We start from the raw sequence: 18,321 nt of genomic DNA on the forward strand, positions 1-18,321 counted from the left end.
CGAGATCTTCTAGGATAGTGTAGTAATTCCACCCAGAATGGTTTCCATCTCTGGCTCTCCTCGTCCAGTCGTGCGCTCGCCCTTTCCTACTACCCTTGCACCAGGCTTGTCATTTACTCCCAAGGTTTGCGCATCGTATCAGTTTTGCGTATGACCTTGAGCATCGCACCAGTTCTCGCATGATACTTCTCAAAAGGAAGGCGCGGCCTTGTCCGACACAGAGAGGTCCCCGTCTCTCAGAGGTCACCACCAAGCAAAGGCATCTCAACCCTGGATCTTCTATCGCGGCTGATTCTACCGCTCGACGTACATGTAACTCTGCATGTTGCAGATATCAGCGCACCAACCGCGATCCAGCAAAGTCCTCCATACTATCATCACCCTTCCCTCCCCTCTTCCTCCCCTCTCCAACGACCCTGACCGGACCACCCTTCCCCCTTGCCGGTGAGCCATTTGGTGATTTGGGAGTGGAGGCATGGTCGCTTTCGCCAACGATGCGCTCAACGACTTTAGCCTTGGCCCCTGCCCGCTTGAACCTGTCGTCAAAGTCGGCGACAGCCTCTTCAGTGTTGTCGGTGCTGAAGGTTTCCGTATCAGTGAGCGAGTGCAGGAGCGTGATGTTGTTTTGGAGGCGGGCGTTGTTTGGCAATAGAGGTAGTAGCTTCTTCTGATCCTCGACTGCCGTTGTCTTTGTCTCCTTTTCTTCGTCGTCTAGGTGCTGCTTGTGTGCTCGCAGCTGGGGCAATCTTCCTGCCCAGACGACACTTCGCCCATGCAGTTCGCCCAGGGCGGCGAATTTCTCGAAGCCCTTTTCGAGACCGAAGACTCGGCCCTCGATCCGGCCTGCTCGTGCGCCATCGGCTACGCCTTGGGAGTAGGCCGTGGTGTAGAGAGAGTCTTCTAGGGTCAGAAGGCTGTCGAAGGGGTCGTCTTGATTGGCTGACTGGGTCATGATGTGCGGATGGTAGTGTTGTGGTGGTTGTGAGTGGCTGTGAATGGATCAGGTCTTCGCCCGACCTTAGTTGAGCGAAGAGTCAAAATAGAGTAGAGGCTCAGCCAAGATTAGCGAATCCAATGCTGCAGGGCAACCTTGGAAGTGCTATTCCTTGCCTAAGGTCCGAGATGTTAGCTATCCAGTAGTGCAAGATGTGTGGCGTTCGCTGGGTGTGGCGGCGGGCGGCTGGTGGGGTAATGCATTTTGGAGGGGCAGCTTTCGTCTTCGCGGAATGGCCGTGTTAAGAGCTTGACTCACTTGCGAACCAAACAGCCTCCACCAGCTATACATTACCCCATTGCTCGCCAGAGGCTCTCTCTTTCTCTCACACTACCTGAGATCCTCCACGAACAACTATCACATTGCCGTTTGTCATAGCATAGGTAAGCCTCCTGGCCTTCACAGCATTCCAACTACGCAAGCTTACACATGGGGGCAGGCCCTATGACTGCGAACAAAAAGATAATACTGCCCGTCGAGGGCGAGCGCAATGTGCTCATCACGAGCGCTCTGCCATACGTCAACAATGTACCACATCTAGGCAACATCATCGGTAGTGTCCTGTCCGCCGACGTATTCGCACGCTATTCTCGCGCACGCGGCTACAACACGCTCTACATATGCGGCACCGACGAGTACGGCACCGCGACCGAAACAAAAGCCATCGAGGAAAAAGTCACACCCCAACAGCTATGCGACAAGTACTATGCGCTGCATGCCGAAGTGTACAAGTGGTTCAACATCAGCTTCGATCACTTTGGACGCACGCCGACCACGCAGCAGACAGACATCGCCCAGGATATCTTCACCAAGCTGTACAAGAACGGCTACTTGGAGGAGCAGACGACAACACAACCTTACTGTGAGACGCATAAGAGTTTCCTGGCAGATCGCTTTGTCGAGGGCACCTGCCCGCTGTGTAACTACGAAGACGCCCGAGGCGACCAGTGCGACAAGTGTGGGCATTTGCTCGATCCACTTGAACTGAAGAATCCGCGCTGCAAGCTCGATGGAGCCACACCAGTGCCAAGGGAGACGAAGCACATATACCTAGGCCTAGATAAGCTGCAGCCGGCTGTGGAGGAGTGGTTCAAGAAGTCGAGTCAGGACGGGCTGTGGAGCTCCAACGGCGTCCAAATCACGGCATCATGGCTGAAAGAGGGCTTGCGGCCGCGAGGAATCACCCGCGACCTCAAATGGGGGACAGCTGTTCCGCTCGATGTACGTACTAGCATAGTATAGCCTGGAGTACTACAGCACACTAACGGCTGCCAATATAGGGCTACGAGGACAAGGTCATGTACGTGTGGTTCGACGCGTGTATAGGTTACCCATCTATCACGGCCACATATACCGACGAGTGGGAAAAGTGGTGGCGCAACCCTGACAACGTCAAGCTCTATCAGTTCATGGGCAAGGACAATGTTCCATTCCATACGGTCGTCTTTCCCTGCTCACAAATTGGTACTGGAGATAAGTGGACCATGCTGAACACAATATCCACGACCGAGTACCTCAACTACGAGAAGGGCAAATTCTCCAAATCAAGAAATATTGGCGTTTTCGGCAATAATGCGAAGGAAACTGGAATCGCGGCTGATGTCTGGCGCTACTACCTGCTATCACACCGTCCGGAGACTGGAGATAGCGAGTTCGAGTGGGATGGCTTCATCGCAGCCAACAACAACGAGCTCCTTAAGAATCTTGGCAACTTCGTCAACCGTGTCATCAAGTTCGTCAATTCCAAGGTATACGACAGCGTCATCCCAGATTACACAAAATTCGACGACCCGTACTTCACCGAACACAAGAAGAAGGTCAATGAGCTGTTGAAGAAGTATATCGAGGAGTCCGAGGAGGTCAAAATACGCGCCGCTCTAAGCACCGCACTACATCTCTCCAGCCAGGGCAACCAACTGCTGCAGGATAATCGATTAGACAACAAGCTCGCGACCGAACATCCCGAACGCTGCGCAGCTGTGGTGGGCCTAGCACTGAGCCATATCCATCTTCTCGCCAGCTTAATACAACCGTATATGCCCGATACCACCGATTCTATTCTCTCCCAGCTGAACGCTGAATTCCTCATTATTCCCGACAACTGGGAGGCCCGTTCCCTACCCGTAGGCCACAAGATCGGTACTGCCGGCTATCTATTCAGCCAGATCAAGTCCGAAAAGGAGCAAGAATGGCGCGAGCAATTTGGTGGTGAGGAGGCGCGGAAAGCAAAGGACGAGAAGGCACGGAAAGCAGCTGCCAAGAAGGCTGAAAAGGAGAGGAAGAAGGCTAAGAAAGCAGCTGCCGACCCAGGAAAGAGTGTCGAAGCTGCTGAAAAGGGACAGGATGGACCTGCGGAGAAGACTGCCGAGGAGGAGGTCTCTAGGGGCGTAGAGCAGGTCAGCTTGCAAACGTCATAGTGTGTTTGTTTGCGCGGGTGCTTCTGAGTAGGCTGAGGGCCTCTAGACTAGGTTGAAAAGTGTAGTGACGTTGTCATGGCACGTGTGTTCGAAACTGGGTAGTAAGGCTCAGGGCTGTGTTACTAGTAGAATTTCTCCGTAGTCGTCTGGCATCAATGGTATGCATTCTCACCACACCTGGGCACCAAGTACGATTACCCATGTGTGACAGGGAACTTCAACTCCTCTCCTGCTACTTTGCTAGCTCTAGTATCATAGTAACAGTGACTTGGAAGCACGCCACTAGCAGTCCTAGAGCTAAGAACGCCTTTTGCATAGTGAGAATTTCTTACATATGATTCCCTTGACTGACGGCTGACAAGATCGTCTTGGGTCGTCTTCTGGGTGAAGAGGAAGAGGGCGGAGTAGATGTGTGTTGACCAAAAGAAGGACAAGAGTAGGATATTGTTACAAAATTTGTGGCACAATGTGTAGAGTTTGACGGTGTCCTGCACGAGGCAGTGGTCACTAGTAGGTACACCGCTTTTATCCATGAAAACAAACATCAATCGGCCATAGATGGTCCCGAAGAAACTCATCGCGTATCTGCCTGCTACGTCGAAAGACCAGACTCTGGGTCTCTATGCTAGTCAATCTAACACTTTGTCTCTGCCCTAGGAGAACCCCGAGTTTTAGGTGGTGATCAGGGCATATAGGGATGGGCAGACTTATGGTTATTGTCGGTAATTGTGCGCTTTTGGCGTGCTTATTGTGTGGGAAGCTATACTGGAGAATCACCGATTGAGAAGATATACAGGAATAAATCAAGGAATATGAACTTTTCAATTGCATTGACATAAGAGCACATGGTATGATCCTGTCGAACCAAATTTCACAATCCATGATTTCCACGAGTTCTTCTCCTTATATTTCACCAACCCTCCAACTCCTCAACCGACGTCTCAAGAGATGGCGGCATCATAGGCATGCCCTTTTTCAGTGCCCCCACAAGCGGATCGTGACTCAGTAACGCATCGACCTTCTCCGGCGTACCCACGTCCGATTTAACGCGCATATACGCCATTCGACTGGGCTTGTCTACGACGCTAAAGTACTTCTGCCTTCTAGCCTCGGACCACGAGGCCAGCAACTTGTCCGCATCCGAGGCTTCGCTGCCAAGAATGCGAGTTAGAACGGAAGAAAGTGAGGACGCGTCTGCGATGCCAGATGCCAGACCCAGGCCCGCATACGGGTTGGTAAGGTGTGCTGCGTCTCCGACGATACCTACCCTGCCCTTCCAGAATGTGTCTGCGCAGCGTTGTTGCGCCTTGTACGGCGCTACTCTGACCACTCTGTACGCCTTCTGTCCCGCTTCGTCTACGCCGTCGTTTGGTAGCATGCGTCGTAGCTTGTCGTCTACGCCCTGTTTGATTTCTTCTTCGCTCAGTCCTGCCGGAACGCCGTAGCTAACTCTCCACAGGCCATCTCTGTTGATGCGTCCTATGAGCCCGTAGTCGGTGGGATCGATGATAAAGTTGGCGTCGTAAAACCCATATTTTGCAAAATCAAAGCCGTGTAGGTCCGTAGCCACAAGCTGTGCGTCCAAAGTCTCGCCGGGAGATGCAGTACCCATCATCTTCCGCACAGAAGAGCGTGCCCCGTCCGCGCCAATCAGATACTGTGCTTCCAGCCGCTCTTCTGGTCCTGCGCGAGACTCGACGTGCACGTATACGCTCGTCGACGATTCAGAGAACCCCACAACTCTAGACTGCAGTATGACTTGCGCTTTATCACCAAAAGCCTCCAGCCGCCTCATCAACACATCCTGGAACTTTGCCTGCGGCAGCAAAAGCTGGCCTTTACCTTTCATCCCCGCCTCTCCACTATTATTGTCAAACGCCTTCCCCGCAATCACTTTCGACCCAGTTGCCGCCGCGGTGCGGAAACATAGGCCAGACGACAAACAGCCTGTTTCGACAAGCTCGGGTAGAAGACCTGGTACGCGTGCGAGGATGGGATACGTAGGCGGTTGATGTGCCATTGCGCGGGTGGAGGTGGGGTCTGGAAGCTCGAGCTCGATGACGATGATGCGGATTGGAATGGCTGAGTGGGCGAGGAGGAGCGCGAGGAAGAGGCCTACGCAGCCGCCGCCTGCTATTATGACAGGGAGTTCATGGGCGGTGCCTTGTCCATTTGTATGCGAAGTGGGGTTTGTATAGCCGTTCGTCGGCTCGCTTGTGGTTGCCATGTCGCCGTTCTAGTTGTAGGTCTGGCTCCTGAAGTGAGGTGGGAGCGAACGTTCGTGTGCCTATTGCGCTTCCTTTGCATTACATTTATTCTTTGCGGTTGGCGCATCTTCGATTGCTTTTCGTAGTTGGTGCGGTCATGCATGTATGGTGGTGTTGCCGAAGCGGGTTGTGGGGAACCGACAGCCTCAAGTCCCTTCGTATAGGACAATGATATGTGCAACTCTGATAGCTCGGATTTACGTTGAAATCTGTGTGAGGGCCGGGTGGACTTCTTGCATTCTGGTCTGAATTCGCCATTGGCGGATGACTTTTAATCTGCAATTAGCCAGTTTTCTCACGGCCTCTAGCCACGATGCCGATAGGTCCCTTACTAACCAGCCTCCATTCTTGACATATCTCATGTCTGCGCCAAACCTGCGATATGAATCGCCGCCGCCGGCGCTGCTGTCCCAGCTCCAAAAAGCCGCGCAACACCCAACGATCTGTGACCTCCACGGGGTCCAGAAGAATCCCTGCTGAACTTCCGACACTGCACCAAGTCGATGAAATGTCACTGAACCGTGGTGAGCTTGAGCTGGCATACTCTCGTACGCGCGGGTGGCGGGTGATGTCGGAGGCGCTACAAGGCCCCTTGCGGCCTGTTCGGGGCATAGGCTAGAGGACAAGGAGCGGGAGCGTACGGCAGAGGAAGGAGGTTAGAGCTAAAGGGGAGCAGATTCGGGTCGCGGTGTCGTAATAGTAGTAGTGGTAGGCTAAGATAGCATTGGCAGGTGGTAGTGCCTGGATGTTTTTGGGCCGCAATATTTGCAATATGCGACAAGGCGGCATAACAACTGCTAAGCCTACCGCCCGACCAAAAACAGCAAGTATACACATCCAGAGGTAGCTTATAGCCCTGCAGAGAATATAAGCAAAAGAATATGCTATACAGAAACTCTTCTTGTTTGTTAGCTATCTGTCTGTCCGTTCTTTTACTACTTAGTGAAGGGGGCCAAAAAGACGCAAAAAGGAAGACTCGCTAGCTCAGTGGGGTTTGTGTTAATTGGGTATTAGGGAACAGCTTGCTTACCGTAGTATATACGCCGGGTATGAGAGAAGGTGTCTATGGGTCAGTAAAGGCAAATCATGGATGATAAGGGACAAAGAAGCTGCTGCACAGGTGTGGGGGGGGGGGGGGGGGGGAAACTGGGAAACAACATTAGCGAGCTTCGAACTGGCGGAGGTTTCGGAGCGACGGGGAGTGGAGTGAGTGAACACCACTGCGCTAATATGTCTGCGAGTCTTCATTGATGGAAGGCGTGTATAATTAAATCCATTATATCCTCAATGATGCGGTAGAGTAGGGATTTTGCAGGAAAAATGATGTCAACAGCGGGCATCGTATGGGCGTAGAAATCCAGCAGAAGAAACTTATGAGGTGAAGGTCAGGTAGTATGTTTACCAGTTTCGCCAGCGCGACAACATTGGGTGCGCTCGTGCACTCGACGCGTCGACGAGGGGCAGGACCGGCGGGAGGCGTTCGATTCTTCGTAGCATGGCAGCGTCGGCGAGTATCCAGCTTGGTATTGCGAGCTAGAGAGGTGTCGTCCGTCGTTGCCCTGCCAATGGGCACTCGAAAGAAGAACCCGCGACGACTAAGAGTCCTGGACAAGTATTAGCAAAAAGGGAAAGCACGCGATTCCGCCGGCCACAGCGGTAAACCTCAAGGAGAGGCTGTGCTTACTATTTTTGGTCTAAGTATTAAGATATATGCGTCAAGGGGCTGAGAATAAGGGCAAGTCGGTGGGATCAAGGAGGCCTGGCTGAACATCGTGACAACAAATTCCGAACACAAGCTAGAGCGACGGTACTGTTGAAGCACTATCGAACCGGCATGAGCATTGTGTACACCTAGACGGAGATACGAGATGAATCGCTGAGCCATTGGACTTTGGTGTTTGATGAGCTGTTGGGGCGGATGAATGGCTCATGACCCCCCGAATTCTTGATTTCGCCAAACTCTTGATTTTTGCCCTTTTTAACAGTATTTCTCCGTTGGGACCACCATAATTCTGTTCTAGCGTCGCGGCCTAGCACCTTAATGAGGGAAAGGAATGGATGCTGAGGGGGCGCCGTCGATGAGGCGGGAAGTCAAGAGCAACGCACTAAACGTTACACCCAGCACTCAGGAGGTAGATAATAGACACGAAATCTATTTTCCGAAAGTCTTCCAGCTCTTGAAGGGTTGAAAGGCTACTAGCCACGCTCAACGGCTTGTTTAAGGGGAAATTGAAAAGAGACTGTCATATCAGATGGTCGTAGGGAAGGGAACACTGGCGATTTTGAAGATAATCCTCCTTGATGCGCTTCTGTGATAAGAGGGTCGACAGTAAGAGAGATATTGGGTAGATATACTGTTGGTTGTTGTCCCAAATTGATTCATGTTCGATGTCTCCAGGACAAGCCCGCATCATGCATCGCGGCAGGGGGTGTTGTGCATGCACATAGCGTGTACGCTCCCAAGTATGATCAAGGCTGCCTGTAGTAGACGTCGTAGAAGGCTTGCATAGCTCGTAGTGTCCAGGACTGTCGTTGAGAGGGGAGACATGCCGAAGCGAAAGTTGAGATGACGAAGGCTGAGCGGCCCCACCATTCGGGTTTGGTGCATCGGAACTTTGAACGCAACTCCCGGCTCCCTACTCCCTACTCCCTGCTCCCTGTCCCAAGTTTGGACGACAGCAAGCTCGATTTCATCAAGATAAACGCAGCCATGGCTCCATCCAGGGGCGACAGCTTGGCCTGCGCTCGGCGTATCTTCGCAGCATGCAATTGCCCACGCACATCGTTACTCGCGCCTCGCCGGAGCTATTCATCGCTCTTGATGGGCAGGACGGCTCCTTGGAGCCTTTCTCTGCCGAGCAAGAGGCCCGTTGCTTACAGGAGATTCTCATCGTTCGTGGAGAAGCTCGCAGACCCCTCTAACAAGCTGCAAAGCTACATTTCCAGCAGCGACGACCCGTACCTCAACCTCTCAATCGAACATGTCATCCTACAAAAGAGCCCCGCAGACAGCACCGTCCTCTTCCTTTACGTGAACCGGCCTTGCGTGGTCATCGGCCGCAACCAGAACCCATGGACAGAGGTCAATCTCGGCATCCTCAATGGCACACGCCAAATGCAGAATCCCAAGGGCAGCGAGCCCCCCGCCATGCGCCCCGTTGACCTCGTGCGTCGCCGCTCCGGAGGTGGCACCGTCTTTCATGATGAGGGCAACCTCAACTGGAGCATTACCTGCCCGCGCAATGATTTTACGAGAGACAAGCACGCTGAGATGGTGGTTCGCGCATTGCGCAAGCTGGGCATCCAACGGGCTAGGGTCAACGAGCGACACGACATTGTGCTCGACCAAGGACACGAGAGGCGCGCCTCCGACCCTCATGACACGCATCGTACATTGTACACAGTCGATCAAGGCACGCTGCCACGGCCTCTGAAGGTCTCTGGCTCAGCATACAAGCTCACACGGCAGAGAGCCCTGCACCATGCGACGACCCTGCTGAGCTCGCCGAATCTGCACATCATACCACAGTACCTGCGCTCTCCGGCGAAGAAGCTCATAGAAGCAAAGGGCGTCGAGAGCGTCAGCTCGCCCGTCGCGAACATCGGCCTCGACGTAAAGGCATTCCAGAAGTGTCTACAAGCAGAGTTTGCAAACATGTATGCAAACCTTGGAACACCAAGCATCATCGAGACCGTCCACGACGAGTACCTAAACATCCCAGAAGTTCGGAAAGGATACGAAGAATTGCGGGTATGTGCCATACCTTCTCCGGCAAGGTCTTGCTAACCATGACAGACTGACGATTGGATGTGGTCGCAGACCCCACAATTCCATCTTTCGCTCGACCCCAGCGTCGATATTGGCGTCGATATGGATGTGCACCATGGCATAATCAAGAGTGTAGACTTCAAGGGCTCCCTTCTGTCGACCGAAGCACAACAAGACCTGCGGATTATGCTACTCGATCAGAAGTTACAGGATATCCACAACTGGACACGATTCCTGCAAACCCGTCTCAAAAAATGGGATGAGCGGAGCGCGGCGGTTGCAAGACGTTTGGATGAGCTCATGCCGATTCCCGCGCCGTCAATGTCGATGTCTGACTAAACACCTGGAAGCCCAGAAATTGGCTTTCCATTATGCATAATCTAAGAGCTGGAATTGGAATCGGAGAACGTTTGTAAGATTGGTGTTGTCAATTCATCTGGTGGGTGTAGCCGATGGAAGATTATCCCGAACTTGAAAAGAAAGGTCTCGAAATGCAACCGTATTCTCGAACGTTCTGTATTGGGCAATGAGTTGATTGCCTGGCTGTCGCGGCACTTTTGGACAACGTTCTACCAGGCTCATCCTGTTGCTTTCGACTTGTTCCTGGTTATTCGATTGGAACTCGAGGTACGATGCGCCCTTCCGCCCCATCGATTTGAGCAGTAATGACAGCGGCGATCTCCACAAAGGGGATATGCAATACACCTTCGTCTGCCCTCGGCCAAGTCCATTACTTGTCAGGACTAGGCTTCCGGAGATAAGCTGGCAAATGCCTCGACTCCTCAGGATCCGGATGATATGTCCCGGCTTGCGTTGTTATTACTGCACTTCAGGGATTGCCACTCCATCCGTCAATGCACAACCCCCCGACAGGTCGCCCTTGGATCTATCTGGCGGTAGTCGATCTCCCTGGGGGTAAGCTGTCAAACCGAATAACGTTCATCGTAAGTACGCCTTGTTCGTTTGTAATGACTGACGATGTTACCCTCTCATCTTCCGTCTCTTTGCTCAGACGAAGGCTATCCGTTCGGAACTATACCGAAAGTATTCTTCGCTTAATCCTAATCTGCTGTGATGAGATTGGAACTTCTTCGGCTCTTCCCAAGTTGCCGTTCTCCTGGCTTTTGAACGAAAAGTGGGCATCATCTCTGTTGACGGACCCGCTGTCGCCGCGTATGACCTCACATACTCAGTATTATGGACAGTATCTCGGCTTTGCAAGGACTTAGGAAATCTGTTGTCTGGGCCTGCGACAGCTTCCGTGCTTCGCCGTACAGAGTGCACTCTCGACCCTGTAATCTCCCTTGAGTATTAACAGGTGGCACAATACGTTGTAGTAGCGTATGTGTGCCGCTTAATTGTGTGCGAATAGCTCGGTCTCAATCAGTCGTTCCGGACGCGCATGTCTTGATCGGTAGGTCAAGGACCACCTACGCGTTGCTGACTCCGACAACGACCTTGTGTCCAGTATCGTTGAGAATGTCGACGCAGCTTTGTCCATCATTGTCGGTTAAGCATCTCGGGCTTGCGGTTGACCTGTTCGAGCTCGGGCAAACTCAATTGGTATAGCTGCCTACGTCCGACGTGGTATACTCTAGGCCGAAGCATTGTGTTGCGACTAGACCTCTCTCGCCGTATTCGTCAAGGAGATTCGCCTCGTTCTGTGCTGTGGAACACATTCCGTCGTGCTTCAACATCGCGTCTGATGGATTCGCCGAAGTGTTCTTTTGCTCAAGGGAAGTATAGACACGGAATGCTATCAGTAGTCAGCGCAATCGTAAGTTCGACCTTTCGTTGTCATGGTCTCTTACCAATCACCTTACGGATCATACGTACACAGCGACTACGCGCACTGGCATTGAAGAGCTTGACGTAACCCGCGAATTTGAACATATTCTGGTGCCTTTGGGATCTTGTTGTTCTCTGTTTATTTCGTCGATTCTTGTCTGGCCTTTCCACAGAAGTGGGGGTCAGGCAAGGCCTGTGGATTCGTATTTGCCGTGCGCTGCAGAGAACCTAGACGAGCCCTCGATCTTGCCCTCGATCTCGATCGCGACCTCGAGACTGGCACTGATTGTCTCCTGGTCTGACTACCTATTCCCAGCCGGCGGGCGTCGCGACGGGCTCGAGCTTCGTTGTGCTTCGAGAAAGGTTCCCTCTTAGCTTGTCTATATGGTCAGTCACCATGCAGACGCGTCGCGAGAGGGGCTTCGAGCTTCGAGCTTCGAGTCAAGTTGTCGAGATCGTACAGAGATCTCCCTGGTGTTTGTCAGAAGTGAGCGGCAGCTCCATTCATTTTCGCCCGTGTTCTTGTGTATAGTTCCTTGCAGTGGTAGTGGAGCGGCGACGGAGGGGTCGCGGTCAATACAGAGTGGAGGTATTTGAAATCGCATGGAGTCCTACACAATTTACAATCCGTTCAGCATTGTAACCGGAGAGCAACAAGCTACCGTCAATCGTTAGCTTACTTTTCTAAATCCCTCGCTCGTGGGAAGCGGTGGCGGCGCAAGAGCGCATGGCGGGTGCCGACTTGTGAAGGACTTCGCTTTGGCAGAAGGGTAAAGAAGAATTGAGTGGGTATTACCTGCACTTCAGGAAGAGTATGGGAGTTGAGATCGAGCTTGACAACTAGGGGATGTTGGACAAGGTCAATGGTTGCTATGTTGCTATGCACTCTAAGCGCATGGACCACACTAAGATAAACGCCTTTTGTTCCTCTGAGTTTCTCACTCTCGCAACACCTGCCCGCTATCCTCAAGCGCCACTCCATACACAACCAGGTGTTCAACCACTCCCCGAAGACCTCCGGCCTCATCTATCACGCTCTCTATATCCACCGGACACGCTCACGAGAGAGTCTCACGATGTCTTCAGCCTACACTGTCATCACACCAGCTCCCGAGCCCACTACCCCTAAAGGCCATATCAGCGATCTCGACGGCGGGATCCTCACGCACATTTTCCTCATAGCTAACTTCGGTACTCTCATGAACTTCGCTCACGCGTCACCATATCTCACGGCTAGGATGGGCAGAGCGGTTGAACTCGAGCTGTCTGTCAACTCTTGTGCCATGATGCTCCACGACGCGGAATGTCACCGAGTAATTACGTATGTGCTACCGGAGTCCGAGATTCCCATGCACTGGGCTTTTGCCGTTTTCCGCCTTCTCTGGTTCTCAGAAAATGAGTAACGCATTGTCAATGTGGCGCCAGAACTGTTGCGAACAAGGGGGGGACAGGTCCAACTTCTTCTGCGCTCGATCGAGCATGCACTTCGGTGCCGACCACGCTGGGGATGACTGCGAGCTGAATTGTGACGGTGGACTTTTCTTGCCGGGAAGCTTGGATGCAGAGCGCTAAGTTGGTGACGATATACAATCTGGACGCACTTGGGGGCCCAGATCTTCACGGGTAATTGATATTTGCGCTAGCAACTCGCCCATAGCGTTACGCCAGCAACTCGCCCATAGGGTTGAAATAAATGCTTTCACCCTTTCACAAAATCTTTGCTTCCAACACCGGCGAGATATCTTTCCCACTACCTGCTGCTCTCTCATCTGACCCTCAACCTGCATTCTGCAGATTTCCAATTTTGGGCCGGCAAAGGTCACCTGCAAGCAAAAGACCATCACAATGATGTACTCCTTCAACTTCTACACAGCCAATATCCTCTACGCCCATCGCAACCACCGCATCCACCGCATCCACCGCATCCACCGCAAACCGTACGGCCAACCCCTCCTCAACGAATCTCGACACAAATGCTTTTGCCGACTCGATAGAAGGTGGCCATGATGGCAGACATGTTCGGTCGTAAAGGTCATAGTCTTATAGAATGATAAAATAGTTGTACGTCCTGGCGGTGCAATCCGAAGTCAGCGCATACCCCAGTTCGGAACCTTGGCGAACGGTGGCGTTTTGGCGAATTGCGTTTCAGCCTTGTCACTTGTCACCACATCGCCACTTTCCATCGCCAGCTGATGAATGCCTGCAGTATGCGTGGAAAACAAAACAAAATGGTTCTGTGCCTGTGCATCATGCTGTGAGCCAGTCAACGTCGTCCCGCGATCTCGGTGCCTAGCAAGTTGAAACGAAACGCGACCATGAAACGGCTACCCCGGCGCACGCCTTGTTTCAGGTGAACATGCACGCTGACAACACCACTAACCCATTTTTGGACCGTCTCCCCTGAGGCTGAACTACGGCTTGAGGATATATATGAGACCGCGAGGTGAGTGTTCGTCTGCCAGGTGTTGGGGTGTGGTATATGAAATTTTGCCGCGCTGCGCTTTCCCAATATTCTTTCTAATCTTAGAGTTCCAATCCAATACCCCCAGTATTTTATAATCGCACAATGGATAGTCATCGGGTTCCGAGCGCTGGTTCGCATTACGGATTCGACGATACGACAGATGCGAACATGGACCTAGGCATGAGCCAATCTACGTATTGCAGTGACACTCATTTGCAGAGTGTACAACATCAGTCAACCACGTATGGCCAAAGCCCTACAGGTGAGGACTTCCACTACCAACAAGATTTCACATGGTAGACGCATACCTAACCGTCCGTTCAGAGTATGGTAACCAATATTTTGGCCAGTGGCCTACCATGAGCCTGGCACATCAGCAACTCGCTCATCAGCAGCATCTATCGGCACATAGTTTCTCATCCGGATCCTCGAGCTTCCGCTCTTCTGGAAACAGCGTCTTCTCGCACGATCCGACTCGAGATTCTTCCATCTCGGCTTCGTCATACACCTCGGATTTCCCCCGGGACCATTACATATCGCAGACCGAGTACCTATTGACTCACAGTTCGTCTGCTCAACCATCCTACGCTCCAAGTCCAGTCGAAGGCCCTACCTCGTCAGCTCCAAGAAAAAGGTCAGCCCAGCGGCAGGTCGCTCAAGAGAAGGATTACTTCAAGACGTGCATTTCGGGGAACAAGCAATGCAGGCCCTGTAACAAGGAGCAGAAATACTTCTGTACGGCCTGCAAAAGGCCTTTCGTTGAGAAAGCAGACTGGAAACGACATGAAGAAACATATCAAGAACGACCGGAAATGTTCCAGTGTGACCTTTGCACTGCAATCTACTTCCTCGATAAAGATTTCGTCGCCCATCACGTTCACTCCCATCGATGCGCCGCGTGCAACGAGAATACCAAATGTTCTGGAAAGCGTCACGTTCAGTTAGCGAAGAATCCACGCATGACTCGAACAGGATGGGGTTGCGGGTTTTGCTGCCACTTTAGTAGTAGCTGGACCGAGAGGTGTAATCACATTGCGCACCACCTCGAGAATGAAGGGAAGACGATGGCAGAGTGGCACCATAGCTGCGTTATTTACTCCCTGCTTCATCGCCCGACTATCTACTCTGGCTGGATCAATCTTCTCGAAAGTAAGCGTCGGCGGTTCACGGGCTTTGGATGGAACCGGCACTCGACCGGACGCGTCGAAGGGTTCCCAGAGAGCAACCAAACCGTACAGCTCCAGGACGCACTCGAATACTACACACCCGATCAAGATCCAGCAGCGCTGGCGCAGCTGGCCTATGACAAGGCGGTGAAGCGGGCAGCGCCGCCGCAAGAACCTGTCGCTCCGCCTGTGCCTCCCAAAGACTCGAGCGACTACCGTGATCACCACACCACATCGCTACAGGAATTGATGAAAGAAACAGATTCATGGACACAGTTCATTAATTCAGTTCTCGATGACGACGTCCTTCCTACAGGTGTCTACCACATCGAGGGACGGCACGCAGCATAGTGCCATCCATCTCTGGACTCGACACTTATGTCTGAGTTCAAGCTCACTATTAATTGGTACGAATTGACGTATGGAACGCGAATGTGCGCCCGGTGCGCACGAACATGACCCTATAATGATAATGTTTAGTAAATTTCTTTTCTTGTTGTTAGTCCGAGGGATCTCATGTATTCTGCGCGGAACTTAGAAGGCTAGTGGGGAGTAGCCTCTGTCAATTTAATGGACCTTAGTGAGGGACATGATCTATAAAGATAGATTAGTATGAATAACAAAGACAAACATCTCTATTGCGTCCATCACCTTTCCTTCATCGAGCGCTCTTTTACTACATCTGTCTCTTAAACTCATTGGCTTTGTAAGAAATGGGGTAATCGCAAATATCTCCACACTGAAAGTACGTTGACAGAACCAGTGATAGCTCAACTATGGTGAAGGCGCTTTGGGAATCCCCTGAGGAACGGTTTAACCGGTGGCTCAGACACCAGCCACGATCCACAAACCCGCCATTATCCCTACACATGCAGGTATGTTCGCCTGAAACATAGCGCCGTTGTCCACCACGCATCAGAATATGTCGTGTACCTCGCTCTCCCTTCTTTCACCCGCTATTCGCGCATATTTACTTTGCCACCAAACCAACTCTTGTTCACCTGAAGCAACGAGCTTGCTCATCTAGATATGCAAGAGTTAGACTTTCACCGGAGATTACGCGAGGTGTTTGAGGTGTTGTAATCACCACTACAGCGACTTACGAGGTTCAGTAATCGGGTAATACGCAATGTATATAAGGGAGTCGCTATCCGTGGTATTCGAAGGCACAATATAGCGAAACTCACCATTCGTACACTTGCACGTCTACTTTCCTCCTTCACCATCAAGTATCCTGTGTCCTATGAGAATTTTCAAAGCGCCTACGCCCTAGTTGAGCTAGCGCTGGTTCTGTGAAAGTACGTTGAGTGCGGAGTCTTGTGTCCTACTTATCAACGACGAGTCCTTCACCTCCGCGCGCCGTATAAAGTGACACAAGCAAGATGACTGCCGTCAAAGTAAGTCTCCAAATCAGAATGACACGATAACAACCAGTGCTGACCTTTTAGGTACCTACTGAATCGCCGGAAACGCACATGCTTATCATCATAAAGCTCGATCTGACATCATCGCCGACATCATTGTCTAATCTGTGCCAAACGAGCGAATCCGACAAGGCGAAAAGGAGGAAAGAGATGATATCGGAACGCGAAGCAAGACTAGATCAGTGGCTTGTTGAAGAGTACAATGAAGGTTCTTGGAACGCTCTGATGGACGCGCGAATTGGGTCGTTCCGTTGAAGTATGTTTGATTATCGTCATAATTTGTTAAAAGCGCTGATCATGTTAGCGTCCAATCCAGTTCAGTATTACGGGTGTGTTTCTTACCGTTCGTTGGATAAACTCACTTGATGAGAGCTACTGGGGCTCACGAGCTCTTGTTATGTATGCTTTCTATTACATTGAGGTCTCTCACCTTGTCTGATGTTCTCTTACACTGAACTCTCTCACCTTGTCTGGTATTCTCTCTTACCTTGTTTACATCGCCTTGATAGCAAGATACAAGATCCTAGTGTATAAAACCCGCCATATCTGCACAGTCTCTACTTCCTCATTTCTTACAACAGTTTGGGAACCTTAGATCGGATACAAGAGACAGATAAGGTCAAGATATGCTACGACTTGATACCAACATGTGGCTTGTTTTGCTTATCATGGCTTTCGCAGCCATTTCCAGCACTTGTATGCCTCCCTTCAACGACATGCGGTACGCTGACAACGCAACCCTCCTCCAGGTCACTTTGGACCAGTACGAGGCCAATCCCACCCTGGGCTGGGCGCACGTCTTTGATGGTGAGAGTCCATTAGAGCGCTGGCCAGCTAATGAGAATGGCATCGTCATCATCAATTACTGTTTCCTCAATCAAAATGTCAAAGATAAGCTAGAGGGTTTCATGGTAAAAGGTTGGGAGGCTTGGAGATCGAAGCTCGGGAATGCTGGCCCCGGCTACCACCATCGTCTTGGTGGGTTCTCGGTGTACAACAAAGACGGGGTGACACCATTCTGTTTCGAGACAAATGGACGCTGGAACGAAAAGGTGCCTGTGGGAACATTGGTGGTTGGACTCATGCTGGATCCACAGGATTCTGGGGGCGAAGCTGTCATGGGTCACAGGCCTTCCCAATGGTAAGCCGCATGAAGCAGGTGTTGTGACTGTGGGGATACTGACACATCGCAGGGATGCCCGCCCCGATCGTCACGTTCTGCGAATAGGCAGCCCGGAAGGCTTGCCGTCTGACCTCCTCACATGGGTAGCCATTCACGAAATGGGCCATGTTCTAGGTCTTACCCACGAGCATCAGCGGAAGGACCGTAAGTTGCAATCGCCCTTGCTCTTTGAACGGCACGCCTAACACAAGATACAGGTGACAAGTACGTTCATTTCGAGTGCGCAAACCTCCTAGGCTACGCTGAAGCCAAAACACTTGCGGAAAGGTCAGGTCAGATATCTATCACGAAGCTTTGTACATCAGCATTGTACGGTCGCTTCGAGCCATGGAAATCTCTCGCTTTCCGTGCGTACGACTATGCCACCGAGGAGTTCTGGGAAATGTCGCACAAGGACGAGAATGGGAAGGATGATGGGTATCAGCATCACTACACTGTCACTGCTAGTGAGGATTACGACGTCGGATCCATCATGCACTACCCGAGTATCTCTGGTTGGAAAGGGGGAGAATGGAGCATCAAAGCCGCGCCACTTGTCAAGTGGAAGAATGGCGGCAAGGATTTCACGCCGCCGAGTGAAGTCACAGAGGAGAATGCAGAATTAATCTTTGCTGACATGAAAAATCTGGGGCCGAGCAGCAAAGACATTGAGGTTCTGAAGAAGTTGTATCCCTGGGAAGGTTGACACGGGATAGATGAGCAATGCTCAATCTCTTGTGGTGCTATATCTGGGAATAGATTCGGAAAGTCATAGAGCTGACAGTCAAAGTATATACTAAGATTAAAATAATCCGATAGAAGGTTATATTTTGAGCAACAACATTCATTTCTCTCTTGTGCAATAGGTAT

General features: G+C 51.6%; 8 protein-coding genes across 8 annotated transcripts; 5 read left to right on the plus strand and 3 right to left on the minus strand.

Annotated features, from left to right (window-relative positions):
* Positions 1 to 334: 334 nt before the first annotated feature.
* K460DRAFT_399789 (uncharacterized protein) lies at positions 335 to 1,293 on the minus strand (the record flags this gene model as incomplete). Its single annotated transcript, XM_040936263.1, has 2 exons — positions 335 to 989; positions 1,289 to 1,293. 2 exons carry the CDS (start codon positions 1,291 to 1,293, stop codon positions 335 to 337), a joined length of 660 nt encoding a protein of 219 aa, XP_040792242.1.
* On the plus strand, positions 1,242 to 3,639 carry K460DRAFT_360452 (uncharacterized protein). The gene is made up of 3 exons (XM_040932273.1): positions 1,242 to 1,377; positions 1,434 to 2,215; positions 2,275 to 3,639. Exons 2-3 carry the CDS (start codon positions 1,439 to 1,441, stop codon positions 3,409 to 3,411), a joined length of 1,914 nt encoding a protein of 637 aa, XP_040794802.1. The 5' UTR covers positions 1,242 to 1,377; positions 1,434 to 1,438; the 3' UTR covers positions 3,412 to 3,639.
* Positions 3,640 to 4,321: 682 nt separating this feature from the next.
* On the minus strand, positions 4,322 to 5,638 carry K460DRAFT_390362 (monooxygenase; the record flags this gene model as incomplete). Its single annotated transcript, XM_040935776.1, has 1 exon — positions 4,322 to 5,638. The coding sequence occupies one exon, from the start codon at positions 5,636 to 5,638 to the stop codon at positions 4,322 to 4,324; it is 1,317 nt and encodes a 438-aa protein (XP_040792243.1).
* Positions 5,639 to 6,225: 587 nt separating this feature from the next.
* Positions 6,226 to 7,099, minus strand: K460DRAFT_1985 (uncharacterized protein). The gene is made up of 2 exons (XM_040927169.1): positions 6,709 to 7,099; positions 6,226 to 6,534 (listed from the first exon to the last, which is right to left on the minus strand). Exons 1-2 carry the CDS (start codon positions 6,924 to 6,926, stop codon positions 6,294 to 6,296), a joined length of 459 nt encoding a protein of 152 aa, XP_040792244.1. The 5' UTR covers positions 6,927 to 7,099; the 3' UTR covers positions 6,226 to 6,293.
* A 1,289-nt stretch (positions 7,100 to 8,388) lies between these two features.
* Positions 8,389 to 9,786, plus strand: K460DRAFT_271656 (lipoate-protein ligase A; the record flags this gene model as incomplete). The annotated part of the gene is made up of 2 exons (XM_040927745.1): positions 8,389 to 9,429; positions 9,475 to 9,786. 2 exons carry the CDS (start codon positions 8,389 to 8,391, stop codon positions 9,784 to 9,786), a joined length of 1,353 nt encoding a protein of 450 aa, XP_040792245.1.
* A 2,525-nt stretch (positions 9,787 to 12,311) lies between these two features.
* K460DRAFT_349846 (uncharacterized protein) lies at positions 12,312 to 12,638 on the plus strand (the record flags this gene model as incomplete). The annotated part of the gene is made up of 1 exon (XM_040931449.1): positions 12,312 to 12,638. The coding sequence occupies one exon, from the start codon at positions 12,312 to 12,314 to the stop codon at positions 12,636 to 12,638; it is 327 nt and encodes a 108-aa protein (XP_040792246.1).
* A 1,163-nt stretch (positions 12,639 to 13,801) lies between these two features.
* Positions 13,802 to 15,216, plus strand: K460DRAFT_349847 (uncharacterized protein; the record flags this gene model as incomplete). The annotated part of the gene is made up of 2 exons (XM_040931450.1): positions 13,802 to 13,961; positions 14,024 to 15,216. The coding sequence occupies 2 exons, from the start codon at positions 13,802 to 13,804 to the stop codon at positions 15,214 to 15,216; spliced, it is 1,353 nt and encodes a 450-aa protein (XP_040792247.1).
* A 1,720-nt stretch (positions 15,217 to 16,936) lies between these two features.
* Positions 16,937 to 18,157, plus strand: K460DRAFT_349848 (uncharacterized protein; the record flags this gene model as incomplete). Its single annotated transcript, XM_040931451.1, has 3 exons — positions 16,937 to 17,430; positions 17,483 to 17,616; positions 17,670 to 18,157. 3 exons carry the CDS (start codon positions 16,937 to 16,939, stop codon positions 18,155 to 18,157), a joined length of 1,116 nt encoding a protein of 371 aa, XP_040792248.1.
* Positions 18,158 to 18,321: the final 164 nt, after the last annotated feature.

Source organism: Cucurbitaria berberidis (genome assembly GCF_010015615.1).
Source record: "Cucurbitaria berberidis CBS 394.84 unplaced genomic scaffold K460scaffold_1, whole genome shotgun sequence".
In the NCBI taxonomy this organism is placed as follows: Eukaryota; Fungi; Ascomycota; class Dothideomycetes; order Pleosporales; family Cucurbitariaceae; genus Cucurbitaria; species Cucurbitaria berberidis.